The sequence below is a fragment of the Vulpes vulpes genome, chromosome 15 (assembly GCF_048418805.1).
Source record: "Vulpes vulpes isolate BD-2025 chromosome 15, VulVul3, whole genome shotgun sequence".
Lineage (NCBI taxonomy): Eukaryota > Metazoa > Chordata > Mammalia > Carnivora > Canidae > Vulpes > Vulpes vulpes.
This window is the reverse complement of record NC_132794.1, coordinates 63,566,862-63,586,673: the sequence shown is the minus strand read 5'-3', so window position 1 is coordinate 63,586,673 and position 19,812 is coordinate 63,566,862. Positions and strand designations below refer to the sequence as shown.

General features: G+C 35.1%; 1 protein-coding gene across 3 annotated transcripts in view; it reads right to left on the bottom strand.

Moving 5' to 3' along the window:
* Positions 1-19,812, bottom strand: part of MINDY2 (MINDY lysine 48 deubiquitinase 2) — a 77,619-nt gene that overhangs the window by 38,465 nt on the left and 19,342 nt on the right. For all 3 annotated transcript variants that reach the window (XM_025999814.2, XM_072738633.1, XM_072738634.1), the window contains exons 3-4: positions 9,214-9,278; positions 4,170-4,328 (exon numbers count right to left, since the gene is read on the bottom strand). In XM_025999814.2, the coding sequence (XP_025855599.2) occupies positions 4,170-4,328; positions 9,214-9,278 (224 nt within the window). The remainder of the gene's footprint in view (positions 1-4,169; positions 4,329-9,213; positions 9,279-19,812) is intronic.

Below are 19,812 nucleotides of genomic sequence, written 5' to 3'. Positions count from 1 at the left end.
GAAGACTATAATAAAGCTAATAGTAATGAACCAGTATTAAATTTGACATGTGTACCCAAGTCATGTAAGATGAAGAGAAATGGGGTGACAAGTACATAGGAATTATCTGTAATATCTTTGTAAATTTCCTATAAATCTGAAATTATTCAAAAATAAAAAGTTCATTAATTTTTTAAAGAATATACATTCTTAGGTTTTGTTTCCTGCTTCTATCACTTACAGAGAAAGATACAACATCTTCCATTATGAGAATCTATTTCTTTTTATAATTCTGTTAAATTTTGCTTTAGGTACTTCAAGATTAGAGGATTAGATGCATACAAATTTTATTTTTTATTGTCAAAAACTGACCTTTATTATTTGTGACAGTTCCCATGGGTCCAAGGAAAGATCAATCAATCAGGTATTTACTTACTTTTTTTTTTTTTAAGTTTTCTTTATTTATTCATTCATGAGCGACACAGAGAGAGAGAGAGAGAGAGAGGCAAAGACACAGGCAGAGGGAGAAGCAGGCTCCAGGCAGGGAGCCTGACGTGGGACTTGATCCTGGGTCTCCAGGATCACACCCTGGGCTGCAGGCGGCGCTAAACTGCTCTGCCACCAGGGCTGCCCAGGTATTTACTTTCTAGGTGTCTCCAGGCACATACAAATTTAAAATGATTGTATCTCCTCAGCAAAATTAAACATTAAGCAATTGTATGGCATCTTTTTTCCTTCTCTTTACTTGCAATCTTTGTTTTTTCTCTCTTGTGAACAATAAATATATATAGTTTAGCCTCAGAACCACTTTTAACTATAGCATTTAGTCCTATTGCTATAATTATATATTGAATTTATTAAATCTATTCTCTTTATCCCATCAGTACAACATTCCTTTACATTTTTTTCCTTCTTTCTTTTTAGATTGATTCATTTTTCTCTTTTCTCCTTGTTTAGAAGTTACTCACTATGTTTTTCTATTCTTTTCACAGTTACTCTAAAAGAGCGTTATCCAATAGCACATTCTGTAATAATGGAAATATTCCAAATTTGTGTTGCTCAATAAAATATCCACTAGCCACATGTGACTACTGAGCAATTGAAATGTACCGCATACAACTCAGAAACTAAATTTTTCATTAAATTTAAATACCCACCCTTGACTACCACATTGGACAAAGGAGTTATAGGAACTATAACATCTGTCCCTACACAAAGTCAGAAGTTAATATTCTCTTCTTGAACTATTAATTCTAGGCCCTTAGAATACTTTACCTTCCTCCCAACCTATGTTATCATTTTTGTATTTGCTCATATTCTTTTTTAAAATCCCAAAAGATAGCATTATTTTTTATACAGTCCACAATTATCTATATTTATCTTCATATGTATCATGTTATCATTCACTTTTCCCTCCATCTGTGATTATTTTTCTTCTTTCTAAAATCCTTGTTTAGAATTTCCATTAATGATGGTCTATTACTAGGAAGCTATCCTTTTTTTTTTTTGAGATTAAAAAAGAAATTAAGTAATCTCTACACTCCATGTGGGCTCGAACTTACAACCCTGAGATCAAAAGTCACATTCTCTACTGACTGAGCCAGTCAGGCACCCCAAGGAAGCTATCTTAATTTAATTAATCTACAAAATGATTTTGCTACATTCTTGAAAGATAATTTTTATGGGAACAGGATTATAGGTTAGCATTTGTCTTCTTTTAGTACATTCAATATATCATTTCCACTGTTACCTGGCTTCCAATGTGTTTTTAAAGAGTTAGTTATCCAAAAAATAAAATAAATAAATAAATAAACAAATAAATAGTTAGTTAGTTATCAAGTAATAATGAAGAAATGTTCTCTCAGTAGCTGAATTTTGGTGCCTATCATTAAGAGAACTGACTTATTTGTAAGATAATCATTAGCAGAATACATCATCAGAATACAGAGAACTAACCAGTTCTAAGTGGTATTTCATATACACCTACAGATTTCAAACTTTTACCTTGTTTTTTCCTTTCGCAGCAACAGAATCATTCTGTCACAAAATAAGTAAATAAAAGAGATAAAATGCTGAACATAGTTACGCTTTTCAGTGATACTTCCAGAGACAGAATGCCAAGATACAGATGCTTTGTTTGTAGTAATCCGTGCTTTTCTTGCCCAGACTACCAGTTGCTTTTACCAATGGGCAGGGGTGAAGAAACTATTGCTATTGTGATCTCTCTGTCCTTGTAGTAAACACATGTGGACAGGTATGCATGCTTCGTGCCATCCATCAATATTTACTAAGAACCTACTATGTGCCAAGCACTATTCTAAATAATGAGATATAAGAGCCTAGCCCTCATAATACATTCTAGTGGGAGATGAGAGTCCACCAAGTAAAAGAATAAATAATTCCAGATAATTGTAAGTGGTAAAGAAAATCAAATAGGATCATGGAAGAGGTCATGACTGGGGAAAAGGAGGGTGACTAATTTCAATAAGTCAGAAAAGGTCTCTCTAGCAAGGTGATAATTGATATGAGATTTGAATAATGAGGTACCAGAAACATGAAGATCTGGGAGAACAATGTGTTTAGGGTAGTAAGACAATGGTCCACAGCAGACAATCAGCTAGTACAAAAACCTGAAATAGAAAGGAACTTGACATGTCTGAAGAACAGAATAGCAATTAGCATTACTAGAGAGTAGTTAAAAAAAAAAAAAGGAGAATTATATGAGATGAAGTTGGACAGACAGGCAGAGTCTAGGTCATGCAGCTTATCATAAAAACTCTAATAAGGATTTTGTATCTTATTGGAATTACGGTGGAGGTTTTTAAGGAAAGGAGGGGGCACAGGAATCAAGGGGAGGGTTATTTTACAAAGATCACTCTGAATATGAAGACAATCTAATGGGGAAAAGGATAATCTTTTACAAAGAGTACAACAAATACTACTAGGACAACTGGATATCCACGTGCAAAAGAATAAAATTGGATCCTTCATCAAACTATATACAAAGATTAACTCAAAATTGATCACACTCCTAAATATTAGCACTAAAACTTGATAAAACTCTCAGAAGAAGATAAGGAGTAGGTCTGTGATTTTGGCTTAGGGGAAGCCCTCTTAGGACATCAAAAGCATAAGCAACAAGAGAAAGAAAAAGATAAATTGGACTTCATCAATTAAATAACTTATGGTGGATGCCTGGGTGGCTCAGTGGTTGAGAGTCTGCCTTTGGCTAAGGGCATGATCCTAGGGTCCAGGGATCAAGTCCCACATTGGGCTCCCTGTGAGGAGCCTGCTTCTCCCTCTGCCTATGTCTCTGCCTCTCTCTGTGTGTCTCCAATGAATAAATAAATAAAATCTTAAAAAAAAATTAACAACTTTTGGGCTTTAAGAACACCATCAGGAAAGTGAAAACACTATCACAGAATGTTAGAAAATAGTTACAAACCATATATCTAATAAGAGACTTATACCTAGAATATATACAGAACTCTTTCAACTCAATAACAAAAAGACAAATAGCTCAATTAAAAATGATGAAAGTATCTGCAGACATTTCTCCTACGAAGATATGCAAATGGCCAATAAGCACATGAAAAGATGTTCAACATTAGTCAAAAGAAATATAAACAAATCCACAATGCGATACAACTTTATACCTTTTAGTATGACTATATTCCAAGTAACATAATAAGTGTTGGTAAGAATGGATTCAGTTTGTAGTTGACTTCTAACTCCTTGAAGTTACACTCAGAAGTCTTGGACAGATTAAACAATCTGGAGGACACGGCCCTTAACCTAATAATTTGGCTAATTTCAGGTAAAAAGCACAAAAATATAACAATCAGAGGAGTGCCTGCATGGCTCAGTTGGCTAAATGTTGAACTCTTCATTTCAGCTCAGGTCATGATCTCAGGGTCGTGAGATCGAGCCCTGTGTTGGGCTTCACACTGGGCATGGAGCCTGCTTAAGAGGCTCTCTCTCTTGTTCCCCCTCCTCTTCCTCCATCATTCCTGCTCACTTTCTCTCTCTCTATCTCAAAAAAAAAAAAAAAAAGGATATATATATATATATACACACACATACACACACATATGAAACAATCAGAAAATATATATCTATCTAGATTAAATTTCCAAATGAATAAAATTTTACTACATTTGTGTTTATATAATTTTAAAATCTCTACTTACCTGTGGGTCCACTAACCACCCATGGTACAAAGGAATATCAAGAAGATCAAATACAATGCATTCTGGTGTATATTCAAACACTCGAACACCTGTGAATTTTACATTTACATCCAAGCCTGTCTGTAGTTTGTGCAGGATTGCCATAGCATCACTCATATTCTGAAAATAGAAAGGAGAAAGGTAAAGATGAGAAAAATCAAATGACAATGACAATGGCAAAGATATCTGAATGCAGGCATATTTACTTGTAATTTTCCATTTTATCCAATTTATTTTTCCCTTCAACCAATTTTTATTATTAAGTGCCTACTATGTACCAGGCACTAATCTGAGTTCTAAAAAGATAACAGTAAATAAAACAAAGTTCCTGATCTCATGTAACTAATATTCTATTTTGAGAGACAAATATATATACAATATAACGTCAAGTATTTATGAAAAATTGAATAGAATAGTGACATACAGACTGACAGGGATGAGAGATCTATTTTAGACCACAGAGACTAAACAAAGAAAAGTTTCTAGTCAAAGAGTATTGCCTCTCCCACATTTGGGCATATATCCAAAAGAATTGAAATTAACCACCTGAAAAGATACTTGCATACCATGTTCACTGTAGCATTATTTATAATAGTTAAGAGATGGAAACATTCCAATGTCCACTGATAGATAAATGGATAGAGACACTGGTATATACATACAATGAAATATTCAGCCTTAAAAATAAAGGAAATCTTATTACATGCTACAATATGGATGAAACTTGGGGACATTAAGCTGAGTGAAATAAGGACCACAAAAGGACAAATACCATGTGATTCCACTTACATGAAATATCTAGAGTAGTCAAAATCCTAGAAACAGAAAGTAGAATGATGGTTGTCAAGGAATGGACAAAGGGAAAGCTGGGGAGTTGTTCAATGAGTTTAGAGTTTCACAGTTTTAACAAGATGAAAATGTCCTAGAAATTTGTTATCAATATGAATATAGTTACACTACTGAACTTTACACCTAAAAATGTTAAGGGATTAAATTTTATATTATTTTTTAATCACAATTCAAAAAGAAAAGGAAATGAGCTATCAAGCTTGAAAAGACATAGAGGAAATTTAAATGTACATTACTAAGTGAAAGAAGCCAACCTGAAATGGCTGCATAATGTATGAGTCCAAATGATATTGTGGGAAAGCAAAACAATGGGGACAGTAGAAACATCAGTGGTCGTTAGGGGTTAGGAAGAGGGAGGAATGTGTAGGCAGAGCACAGAGGATTTCCAGGGCAATAAAACTGTGTATGGTACTATAATGGTGGACATTTATCATTATATATTTTCAAAACCCATAGAATATTTAACAAAAGTGAACCTAATGTGAACTATGGACTCCGGGTGATAATTATGAGTCAGTATAGATTCATCAATTATAATAAATGTATCAATGAATGGATATTGATAGTAGGGGAATGTTGTGTATGTATGTGTGTGGGGGCAGGAGGTATACATATACATATACCATGTATACTCCATATACATGGCAACTCTGTTCTTTCCACTCAATTTTGCTGTAAACTTAAACTACTTTAAAAAGGTGGGGGAGCTCTTTAAAAATGACACTTAAATATCAACTAAAGCAAAATCTTGAGTCTTGGGAAGCTCTGGGAAAAAAAGCACTTCAGACAAAGCAGATACTAGTACAAAAACTCTGCTGCAGAAATTATTTGATACCATGCTCATGGAACAGCAAGGAGTCCTGCATGGCTAGAACAAAATTAATTAAAAGTATAAAGTGGTGGGAGGTGAAGTCAGAGAAAGACAGATACAAAGACTTGTTGCCCAAATTAAGGGGGTCATTCTGTCCAAATCTGTTTTCTGTAAATATGGTCACATAAATCTGTAATGAATACTATTTTAAAACATGTTTTCCTAAACATTTTTAATACATTAAGTATGGTCATATGTATAGAAGATATATTTGATGAACCAAAAAATCATAATATATAAAATTTGATATAATTTTAGTACTGTTAATCAGACAATGTGCTACATGTTGAAGATAGAAAATAGGAGGAGACTATAGCCTACTGGGGGCCTTATTGTAGAAAGGGTGAATATGAAGTAAATCCTTTTGTATTAAAACTAGGGACTCTGAAATTTGAAAAAGACAAACCTAGGTCGTAACAACAAAATGTCTGTTTTACTAAATAACAAAATTCCATTTGAAAAGACTCTACAGACTGAAAATAGAAATTATTCAAATGTTTTAAATTTATCAATGAAGAATTTATAATAGGATAACATTGCTATAGTCTGGCATTCATCAGTTTCACCTCTTCCTAATAACTATATTCTCCCAAAACAATGTATTTTTTCAATCTTCCCAAAAATTGAACCCTTGAAAATAATCAGCTTAAATTTTTTTCCCTTCAGTGTTGTAACACTTATTTAAAGCCAAAGCAATGATGAATCTGAAAAAATAGTAATAGTAGGCTATTATAGGAGTAGTTTTACCACTACTGAGTCTTCTTCTGCAATTGTTAAATTCTTGGTTGCCAGTCATCCAATTTCCATTAGGGGAGGTATAATTTCTAATAACTCCTGGGCTCATGCTTACACTTTTATATATCTTCTATATTTCTTTATAAGTTATATAGTATTAAAATATTTAAAATGACATTTGATAATCTCCATAAAGATTAATAACATCAATAAAGAAATAAACATTTGTAAACAAAGAACTAAAGGATAATATTTTGCCATTTTGTTCAAATCCAAATTATGATAATTTATAATATAAAATATAAATCCTTGGGTTGGTTGCTTACATTGCAAGAAAGAATTACTATTAGTTCTTTTAAGCCAGTGGTTAAACTGTTTTTTATTTATTTTGTTTTTTGGTTAAACTGTTTTTTAGAGGTTTTTCACAAGGTACTTCTGACATGGCGAAATATTTTAAATTTAAGTATAAAATCCATTGAGGTGCCTGGGTGGCACCATTGAGCATCTACCTTCAGCTCAGGTTGTGATCTCTGGGTTCTATAATCGAGGCCTGTGTCAAGCTTCCTGCTCAGTGGGGAATCTGCTTCTCCCTCTACCTCTCCCCACCATTCCTGCTCTCTCTCTATCTCTCAAATAAATAAAATCTTTAAAAATAAGTATAAAATCTATTTTAAAAATTTATTTGTAGTCATTCAAAAACCTGTGATATATACATGCGCAAAAACAGGGTGCTTTCTTGTGTTGTCAGGGTATCCATCATAAAGCAAAACTGGAAAAATACACTTTTTGTTTATTTATATTACTACTTCTGATAAAGAAGTTTTAATTAGGAAGATTTCAGCTCTACATTGTTCTTTCTCAAATTTAGGGTGAAATATTTCTGTTCACATAAAATTATACAAAAAAGAAAAAAACAGTGTTAAATCACACCTGTGGAACATTAAACACCAGCTTAAACTCAGCCTTATCCACATGCTATTCTCACACTAATAGTAATTTAATTATAATACCTTATAAATAGTTTAAAAGTGTATCTTAAATGCAGAGTATTTTTCATTTGGCATGTATTTCTCTTAAGAAATTTAAGTGGTTGTTTGAACTTGAAACAAAACTTTGCTTCCAATCATTTTCTAAGAGTCTAGATCACTTTAATGGAAGTGTTTCCTGAGATTGCAGAAGGACTTGAAAAAACAAACAAAATAATGAAATCACTGGCAAACATTCATCAATCAAGTTTTTCTCGACTGTGCAATAAAAGTAAAGTGAATTTTGAGGTTGATATTAAGCTGCAAAACAGTCTCACTAATTTCAATCAGAAATGATATAAATTTGGGCAGCCGGGTGGCTCTGCGGTTAGCGCTGCCTTCAGCCCAGGGCGTGATCCTGGAGACCCAGGATGGAGTCCCGTTGGGCTCCGTGCAGGGAGCCTGCTTCTCCCTCTGCCTGTGTCTCTGCCTACCTCTCTCTCTCACTCCTCTCTGTGTATTCTAATGAGTAAATAAATAAAATCTTTCAAAAAAGAAATGATATAAATTTGATATATAAATAATATAAACTGAATCATCACTTTATACTTAAAATATCATTTACCACTTTTATATATTGGAGCTTAGCATGAGATTTCATTTGAAAATAGGTTTCTAAAGTGAAAATATTTGCAAATTATTGCTGTAAGCTATAAATTCCAATAGAATTTAAATGACTTAGTGTACCAATTTGGCTTAGGCTACAGATTTCCCACCTTACAGAGTGAAGCAATGCAATATGTTGGCTTTCCAATTCTATTAAGACTAAATATGAAGATTATCTGATCATTCAAATTCAAGAAATTTTGCAATGTTGAAATGAGTTTTGCTTCCTTTTTGCCTATTTAACACCGGTAAAAAGTATGTAAAAAAGGTTCTTTTGAAAGTAAATATAAAGGTTCCCCATGATGTTTATTTCTTCCCTGGCTCATACTTTCTTCCACTGTAAGAACCTGATTCTTCTTGCCTTCTACTGTCAAACAGAGCAAGAATACTGAAGAAAATGAAGTTCTCCTTGTTTTCTTCCAGCTCCAATAGTTTTGAGCTTCTCTTATTTTACAGAATAGCATCTCTAAAAAAACATGCAAGAAATGTGGACACACTGAACCCATAAAATAGCAGATTTTGTCCTAATGACACACAACAAATATAATTTACTCAACTTCCTCTCAAATATAACTTAATTATAAAATATAATTAAAACAAGGAATGATTAATCAATGACAAATTTACTTGAAAGTCAATTTTTCAAGAAAAACACTAGGTTATCATTCTACATAGATCTGTAGGATAATATTTATGTTTCATTCCATTTAGCATATATGTTCATATAAAACAGAGATTGGAAAAGTATGGCCTATGGGCCAAAACTAGCTGAAGCTAAGAATGGTTTTTACGTTTTTAAAGGGTTGTAAAAAAAAGAAAAGAAAACTAATATGCCTACAAAGTCACTGACAGAGACCAATGAAAACATCCATAAGTTAAAACTTATACATTTTAATATAACAAAAATTGTGTCTGTTACCTGCTCGTAGTTTAAACGTTGAATTTCCGAAATTTCTTTTGGCTTTGCATCAAGCATGTAATCTCCTGTAAAAAGAAATTGTGAACTTGCCTTTTTAAAATATCACTTAAAAAAAAATAAAACATCACTTTTTCATTACAAAGGTAATAGATTCTAATTATAAATTATAGAAATAAATGACACAAAATTGACCCCCAGTTCTGCTCAGAGAAAAATTGGTGTTAACTAATGGCTATAGTCTCATATGTTTTTTCAATTACATACTATAATGCTTTGACCTTTTTCTTCCACTGTACAATATATTTGAGCATTTTTTCATGTCACTACAATAAAGCTCTAAAAGGTTGTACCAAGTCTCATTGCTATCAACAATATAAACTACTACCTCATTACTTTTTCAAGAACAGGTATTACCAGTGTTTTAAATGTTTGCCATTCTAAAAAGTAACATAAAATATTTTTTGCACTTGAAAAATTGGTATATATGTATTTATATGTATCTTATATTTGTATTTTTATTTGTTATCATCCTTTTCCTCCCTGGTATTACTTTTTTTTTTTTTTTTTTTTTAAGATTTTAAGAGAGAGAAAGAGAGAGAGAGAGAGAATATAAGCAGGTGGAATGACAGGTTAAGGAAGAGGGAGAAGCAGGATCCCTACTGAGCAGAGAGCTCGATGTGGGGCTTGATCCCAGGACCTTTGGATCACGACCTGAACTGAAGGTAGATGCTTAACCCAGTTAGCCACCCAGGTGCTTCCTGTTATCAACATTTTAATATATGTATGACTTAGTATACATACGTGGCACCTTTTCAATCTATGTAACATTTTAGCACATGCAATAACTTTTTTACCTATGTTTTGTTTTACTTTTTTAAATTTTATTTTTAGAAAGATTATACTGATGGGACACCTGGGTGGCTCAGTGGTTGAGCATCTGCCTTTGGCTCAGGTTGTGATCCCAAGATCCTGGAATCAAGTTCCACATCAGGCTCCCCACAGTGAGCCTGCATTTCCCTCTGCCTATGTCTGCCTCTCTCTGTGTGTCTTTCATGAATAAATAAACAAAATCTTTTTTAAAAAAAGATTATATTGATTATTTTAGAAAGAGGGAGAGAGTGCATGCAAGCAGAGGAAGGAGCACAGAGGGTGGATAGGGGAAAGAATCTCAAACAGACTCTGTGCTGAGCATGGAACTCAATGTGGGACTTGATCTCACAACCTATGAGATCATGAACTGAGCTGAAACCAAGAGTCGGATGCTTAACTGACTGAGCCACCCAGGTGCTTCTATGTTTTACCTTTTTATTTATATACTAACTATATATACTTTTCTTTTTTTTAAGATTTATTTGAGAAAGAGAGAGACAGCGAGTGGGAGGAGCGGCAGAGGGGTAGAATCTTCAAGTAGACTCCCTGCTGAGCAGGGGAGCTGAGGTGGGGGGGCCTCAGTCTCACAATACATGAGATCAATACTTGAGCAGAAACCAAGAGTGGTACACTTAACAGACTGAGCCACACAGGTGCTCCTATACTTTTCTTTTAATTGCCTGCCTATACAATCTTTTTCTTATTGAACTATAAATGCTTTTTTATTTTTTATAAAATAATTTTTTTTAAGATTTTATTTTTAGGGCAGCCCTAGTGGCTTAGCGGTTTAGTGCCGCCTTCAGGCCAGGGTGTGATCCTGGAGACCCGGAGTCGAGTCCCACTCAGGCTCCCAGCATGGAGCCTGCTTCTCCCTCTGCCTGTCCCTCTCTTTCTCCCTGTCTCTAATAAATAAATAAAAAATCTTAAAAAAAAAAAAGATTTTATTTTTAAGTAATCTCTACACCTAACATGGGGTTCAAATTTACAACCCGGAGACCAAGAGTCACATGCTCCACCAACTGAGCCAGCCAGATACCCCTCTCTTTTTTAAAAGATTTTTAAAATGACTTTTTCTTTAATGGAAGTATAGTTGATACATGTTATATTAGTTTCAGGTGTACAACATAGTGACTTAACTCTATTGTTATTTGGTGCTCACAAGTGTAGCTACCATCTGCAATATCATTGAACATATTTCCTATTCTGTACATTTCATCCCAATGACTTATTCATTCCATAGCTGGAAGCCTGTATCTTCCACTCCCCTTCACCCATTCTGCCCATCTCCTCTTGCTCCTCCCCTCTGGCAACCATCAGTTTGTTCTCTATATTTACAGGTCTGATTCTATAAAAACTCTTTTACAACTAGAAAATTAGAACACTCCCTGTTATACTGTGTGGTAAATATTTTTCCCTATATTGTATTCTGACTTTACGGTGATGCTTTTCATCTATTTTTACCATACAGAAATATTTAATTTTAATAAAGTCAAATTCTTCTATTATGGCTTCTGATTGGATGTCATATGTAGAAAGATCTTTTCCTCTTAAGCATATACAAACACTCATGTGTGCTTTCTTCATGTAATTTTATGTTTACTTTTTTAAATGTTTAAATCTTTAATTTATCTGGAATTTATTTTGATATAAACAGTAATATATGGAATCAATTTCTCACCTAGCCTCCCAAATCACTAGGTTGCTAAAACTGTGTGTGTTTGTGTGTATGTTTTAAGATTGTATTTTTAAATAATCTCTACACCCAAAGTGGGACTTGAACTCACAACCTAGAGATCAAATGTCCCATGCTCTATGGACTGAGCCAGCCAGGCACCCCAAAATTGTTTTTAATATAACTTTTATTTTTCTAATTCAGAATAAACCTCTAAAGACTGCATCAAGTATTCTCTTAAGCTTTTCAACAAGAGATTTCTGATAGCATCAAGAACCTCTGATAACAGAAGATTCCTATGGGATGCCAGGTTTGAGCATCTACCTTTGGCTCAGGTTGTGATCCTGGGGTCCTGGGATCGAGTCCCGCATCAGGCTCCCTGTAGGAAGCCTGCTTCTCCTTCTGCCTCTCTCTGTGTCTCTCATGAATAAATAAATAAAATCTTTAAAAAATATATTCTTATGAACATCAACATATTATTATTTATGCTTTTTGTGTATGTGTGCTTTTAATTAGAACTTTAAGATAGCAAAATCTAACTAGTAATGATTTTATTCCATATAGGCACAAGAACTCCCAAAGCACCAAATGAGCTAATTCACAAAAATGTATAAGCAAGTCTACATAACATTTTTGAGTCTTTTCTATACATGGCACATTGTATATTTGTATGTTGAGGTTTCTATACAGCATTTAACTGAAAATTATGCCTTAATAAATTCTATACATCATTTACTCAAATAACTGAGAACTGTACTTGTATCTCATATTTAGGTTCTGTATTTATTCTGATAAAAGACTGTATTTGTTTTTCTGACAAGAACTTTAGTGGAGTCAAGATGCAGAACATTCGATAATTCAATATTAATAAACCATGAACATGCTATAATAAATAAAAACTTAGATGCCAAGAGTAGAATAATTATTATAAAAGACTCAAATGTGCAACTCCTGAGGCCAGGAAAGTCTTCTGCACAAGAGAATAGCTTGGCTAAGGTCAGCAGCTTCTTAGTTGGATCTTAATAGCGGCACCTGGGTAGCTCAGTCGGTTGAGCATCCAACTCTTGATCTCAGCTCAGGTCTTGAACTCAGGGTCCTGAGTTTGAGCCCCACATGGGGCTCCATGCTGGGCATGAAGCCTACTTTTAGATCGACCTCAGTAATTCCCATCTTCTGGTATTCACGTATTTGTATAATCCCCTTCCCTTGAGTATGGATTGGATTTACTGATTCACTTCTAGTGAATAAAAAAATGACAGAAATAATGAAATGTCACTTCTGAAATTAGAATACAGAACATTGTAGCCTTTGTCATGATGCTTTCCCAGTTGCTCACCCTGTGGAAAGCCAGGTGCCATGTCCTGAACTGCCTTATGGAGAGGCATGGAACCGAAGGAGCCCTCTGGCTACAGTTAGTGAGAAACTGAGGACCTGAGTCGAACAATTCGTGAGGAACTCAATCCTGCCAACAACCATGTGAGTAACCTTGAAAGCAGATCCTTCTGAGTTGGGCCTGGGGGTGAGACTGCAGCCCCCGCTGATACCCTGACTGCAACCTCATGAGAAACTCTAAGCCAGTCACTCAGCTAAGCCATGCCCAGATTCCTGATCCATAGATACTGACAGATAATAAATGTTCATTGTTAAACCAGTGAATTTTGGGGTGATGTGTTGTGCAGCAATAGATACCTCTATTTTTAGGAAAGTTTGTAATAAAAGAATCATATATTTTTAAAGGCTGAGTTTGAGTTTCTAAGAGAGATTTAATTATCTAAATAAATCATCTCTTAAGAGTGCTGTTTATATCTGAAACTGGTCAACAATAAATACTATTTCAGGGGCTCAGTTGGTTAAGTGGCTGACTCTTGATTTTGGCTCAGGTTGTGATTTTAAGGTTGTGAGATTGAGCCCCACATTGGGCTCTGTGCTGGGCATGGTGCATGCTTAAGATCCTCTCTTCCTCTCTCCCTCTGCCCCTTCCCTACCTCTTTCTCTCTCCCATGCAAAAACCAAAAACAATATTATTATATTCAAAAAAGTATTTGAGAGTCTGAGTATTTAATAATGAGCTAAAATAAATATTAGGAAATAAATGTTTCTCTTAAAAAACTATTCAGTTGGGAAAAGAACATCCAAAAAAACAGAGAATTAGATGATGTAAAGTACAATATAGTGCAACATGTAATAAATGCCTGAAGTACCAATCGATTTTGAAAAGAGATATATTTTTTAAAGGTTTTATTTATTTATTCATGAGACAGAGAGAGAGGCACAGAGACACAGGCAGAGGGAGAAGCAGGCCCATGCAGGGAGTCGATCCCAGGTCTCCAGGATCAGGCCCCGGGTTGAAGGCGGCACTAAACCACTGAGCCACGGGGGCTGCCCTTGAAAAGAGATATTGATAAAGCCTATGGCACCTAGAAATATCCTTATCAGGGGCTCATATCTAAACTGGATTCAGAAAAAGGGGCAGACTTAGCAAGGCAGTGAGGGAAAAAGCATTCTTTGGGGAAAGTGACAGAAAAGCACATATTAAAAACATCACGCCATGGGAGTGCCTGGCTGGCTCAGTCAGTAGGGCATGCAACTTGATCTAATGGTTGTGAGTTCCAGCCCCACTTTGGGTATAGAGGTTACCTAAAAATAAAATCTTTAAAAAAAGAAAGAAACATTATGCCATAGGGACAGCTCATAAGAAGGCTTGTTTATACATAGGTTTATACACAAGATTTATGCTACAGAGGTGCCTGGGTGGCTCAGTGGGTTAAGCAGCAGACTGGATTTTGGCTTGGGGCATGATCCCAGGGTCCTAGAATAAAACTCCTGCCTCGGGCTCACACTCAGTGGGGAGTCTGCTTGAGGATTCTCTCTTCCTCTCCCTATGCCACTCCCCCATACTTGTGAGTGAGTGTGCGCACATCCCCTCTCTAAAATAAATCAGACTTTAAAAAAAAGAAAGAGAAGGCAGAGATGATGCCATTTATTTTTAAAAAGGCTAATGTTGTAGAATGGTGGGAAATATGGTTGGTAAAGTGGATCAGATAGAAAATTATAAATAGTGTGTTGATAAGTTTGGCTGTTTATGAAAGATCATAAGGGATCTTTACTTTTTAAATAGACAAGTATGAAATTGATGCTTTAAGAAGATAACACAGGCACAGAGAGGAAACAATAGAGTTTGAATAAATCATATTGTGAAGTATACAGAGAGAGGAAAGAATTTCAAAAAAGAATGCATAAGACTGGAATGAGACATTCCAGACAAACAGAAATCAAGAAACAAAAACCTGTAGCTACATTAGGCCAAAACTGGAAGAAAAGGTTTGGCAGTAGTTAGTTTATCCCAAGTGAGCATTAGGAAAAGAGAAGCTGGGTAAACTCTGGGCAAAATTAAAATGCTTCAACAGTGATCTCCCTAAATAGTATGTAAATGTAAAGATAAAATAAATTATCTTTTTAAAAGTTAGACAATACCACCATCCAAACATCTATTTTCCTTAGTCATCATCATACCAACTATTTTGGATAATTAAAGTGATAGTATATATTCCTGCTTGTGTTGTGCTTTATAGTATCTTCTTACCCATGTTTTGCCTTCCACCTGTACTTCTTCCCATCTTATTTTATTAAATCTTCCAGCACTTCCTACATATCCTAGGTTGTCATGTTCCTTTCTTAATGCCAAAGCCCTCCAACAGACCATATCCATGTTTGGCCCTGCTCTAATACTCTAGTAATAGAAATATTCAAGTTAAAATTTACTCCTCCTCTAATCTTTACCAAAATTCCCATTCCCTTATGGTCTGTAAGCTAGATGCTAGGAAGGCAATTAATAGTTTGTCTTACAAACTACTAGCATTTGCTTATTTTTTTTTTTAGCATTTGCTTATTAATTCAAAAGCATCTCTGGTTCCTTCAGAGAGCTGAAGTAATCTCACAAGGAGAAAATCCAACTAGCTTAGAAAATTAAACAATTTGTTCTGGCAGGGTTGGCTCTGAATAAAGTTTACTTCTGGCAAGGCAGTCTTTAGAATCTCTTTTCTTTCCTCATTCTTGCTTACTTCTCCCCCACCTCCCATTTTTACTTTCAGACTGCTCCTAGTAGTTGGGTCCCTCTAACCCAGGACTTCTAAACCTTGTCAGCTATCCCAGCTCTATATTATACGAAGACATACTAATTATTTTCTCTCCAAGAAAAATACCATGTTAACATGTTCATAGCAGAATACACTTATGCAGCCACAGCCACATTCACTGCATTGTTGACACCTACAAATAGCTTGACCACAGTATGTGCTCAGTCAATATTTGCTAGATGAGAGAAATAAAAGAAAGAAAAAGACAAGTAGTGGGAATTTCAAATACTATAACAAAAACACTTTTGAGTCGTAAAGGAGGTGGAGGGACATACTTTGGAGTATATAAACCTTTCAGGGAGAAGGTTAGGTAAATGGCATCAATTACAGTATAGACAGCAGGGCCAGAATGAAGTTAGAAGCTATAGAGTAGTAGTGTAGTTTGAGTTAACACTGTCCAAGAGAAATACAATGCAAGCCACAAATATAAGCCCATACTTTAAATTTTCTAGTGGCCACACTGAATAAAGTAAAAATAGGTGAAATTAACTTAAATAATTTACTTAGCTCAGTATATTAAAAATATTACCATTTCAATAGTATAAAACTCAATAATACTTTACATTCTTTTTTTTTTTTGCATTAAGTCTTTGAAATTCAGTGTATATTTTATATTTATAGAACATCTTAATTAACTAACACTGGCAAAATTTTAAGTGCTCAATAGCCACATGTGGCTAGTGGTTACTGTACTGGGCAGTGCTGCTTTAGGTGATTATGGTCATGATCTGAGAATAAAGAAAGTAGGGCAGACAGTAATTAGATATGGAAAAGACAGATAGGAAACCGGGCTCAGAAATATATGTTCTTATCTCTTAAACTATATATATATTAAACATTCAAATATCTGCTGATATTTGACTACATTTGAGCTACTATTACAATTTCCTAATTGGTCTCGATCAGGCCATCTTAAAAACTACACTGAACATGTTTTTTACCCCAGTTAAGAAACTAAGATAGATCAAATGGCTTAGTATAGTAAACCCAAACTCCTCACCCTGTCTCCCAAGACTCCTCAGTTTAGCTGTAATACACCTAATCCAATCTCTATTCCAATAACTATACAATATGCAGACTTGCCAACTACAGTCAAATTGTACTCATTCACCATTCCTCCAAATATGCCTTATATATTATCACCTCTAGCTTGAGCTTAAAATAGTTTCCATCTAGCCCTGTAACATTCTTTTTCTTCTTTACAAGAGTTTAGATTCTAACTATATTTAAAACCCAATACAAGTCATATGTTCTCTATTAAACCTTTTCCTACTTCCAACTCACCTCTCATACCCATTGCTGCCAAATTTCTCAAAAGTTATCTGCACTTGAGGTCTCCACTTACTCACCTCTTAGATGCTCTTCCACTCACCAATCTATTTTCATCCCATCACTGTACTGACACTGTTTCTGTAAAGATCATAATAGCCTGCATGTTGCCAAGTCACATGGACAGTACTCTTCATTATTCTATACCGTCTCTTCTTCTAACATTCCTTCTCTTGGCTTCACTGTGCCACCCTCTCCTGGCTGTTCGCCTATCTTACTGGCTAGTTCTTCTCTTTCTTCTCTCTCCTCTCCTCTATTCCATGCATTTCAGCAGGGGCCTGTTGCCCCAGAAGGACAGAAACTGATTCCCTGGGGGAGACGCCAAAAATATTTTAGCCAATATAATGGTTTGTGATCTCTAAAGGGCACAGTACATGAAGAAACATATAGTATGCCTATGATATTAAAATTTCTTGGAGTGGGTGATTAGGACAGAAATATCTATGTAGGCTCCTTTAAGGGGCAGTAATTAAAAAAAGACTAAGAAACACTGCTCTACCCCATCTCTCTATGCTGGGAAGTTTTATGGTATAACCTTGACCTCTTCTATTCTCTCTTTATGCTGTCTATCTTAATGTTCCCATCAATTTCCATAGATTTAAATCCAATTTTTATACTAATGACTCCTAAATTCTTATCTTGAATATCAGTCTTCTGGAACTCATGGACCCTCCTTGCAAAATCTTCCAGGTATTTTCTTCTCTTAGTGTTCCCTTCACCTAATGAAACTTGGCTCTGCCTTGATGACACTACAGCCTTCTCAAGTAATAGTTCTCTTTCATGCCTCTTTACTAGTGAGTCTGGAGGTGGAGCAGATACCTGCTTACTCCTTATTGTCCTATTGTCATTCTCTCGCCTTCTCCCTAAAACTCCTCAGTTTTAAAACTCATGCCGTTGAATAATATTACTCATCATCCACCTACCTGGTTGCAGTCCTCTACCAACTTCCAGGTCAATTCCTCTTATTCCTAGCTCACTATCTCTCTCAAACACAAATCCTGACATAATTTTTTAGTGTTTTCAATATTTAAAGAGATGATCCATCCAATAACCTAGACTTTCTGTTCCTTAACCTCTTCAACAAAAATCTTAAAATCTACCTTACCTCAGAAACTTATTCCCCAGGGTCATACAGCTTTGTCATTATCAGGCTCCAAAAATTCTTAAGCTCCATCAGGACCCCTATAATCCTTTAACTTCATCACATTTTTTTCCCCAAGACATTTATATCTTCATTTCCTCTTTATGCAACTCAAATCCTTGGCTCATTACAATCACTCTCGACACATATCTTCAATTCCTTAGACTCTTTCTTCAACATATTCACTTGGTAAAAAACGAACTCTGCTTAAATCCTGCTCCTCCACCAAGAAGGCCTATACTCATGCAGCTAAATGTGACTAGAGAAATCATACCACCATGCTGGCTGCTCTAACTTCAGAGGTAATGCCCAGGAATATATCACACTCTCATTCACTCTCTTACTCTTCTATAGGCAACTATTTTATGCCTTCCCTCTCATCTGCAACAACTCTTTCTTCATCCCTCGCTCTCAGCTGATGACCTGGTTCCCTATTTCAATGAGAAAATAAAAGCATTCAAAAGGGCTTCTACAAGCTACCACAACCACATCTACCTACCTACTTGCATCTGTTTTTGATACATTCTGTTTCACCATTAATTGCTATCAATGAACTCTCTGTACTGAGACTGTTCTTTTTTTAATTTAATTTATTTATTCCTGAGAGACACAGAGAGAAGCAGAGACATAGACAGTGGGAGAAATAGGCTCCTCACAGGGAGCCTGATGTGGGACTCAATCCCAGGCCCCGGGATCATGCTCTGAGCCAAAGGCAGATGCTCAACTACTGAGCCACCCAGGCATCCCTATCTGAGACTATTCTGTTTGTCAAAAGTATTCTTTTCAATTCCTTTCCTCCAGTTTTCTTTTCTTAAGCAGCTTTATTGAGATACAACTCAAATACTATACAATAAACCCATTTAAAATATACAATTCAATATTTTGAAAGTATATTAACAGGACTGTGAAGTCATCATGATCCAATTTTAGAACATTTTTCCCCACCAAAAGAAATTCTGTACCCATGAGCAGTCAATCCCTATTTACTCCCTTACCTTTCCCACCAGTCCCAAGCAACCCACTAATCTACTTTCTGTCCCTATAAATTTGTTTATTCTGGACATTTCATATGAATGCAATCATATAATATGTGATCTTTCATGACATGGCTTCTTCAACTTAGCATAATGTCTAAGTTTTATCCACTTTCCAGTGTGTATCAGTACACTCTTTTTTGTGGCTAATATTTCATTGTATGGATATATCACATTTTGTTTATCCACTCATCAGTGGATGGACATTTGAGTTTCTTCCATTTTTTTGGTTATTATGAGTAATGGTGTCATGAACCTTCCTGTACAAGTTTTTGTATGGATGTGTGTTTTTACTTCTCTTGGGTAAAATTATAGGTCATATGGTAGTTCTGTTAAACTTTAAAAAAAATTTTTAAGATTATTTATTTATTTATTCACAAGACACACACACATACACACAGAGGCAGACACACAGGC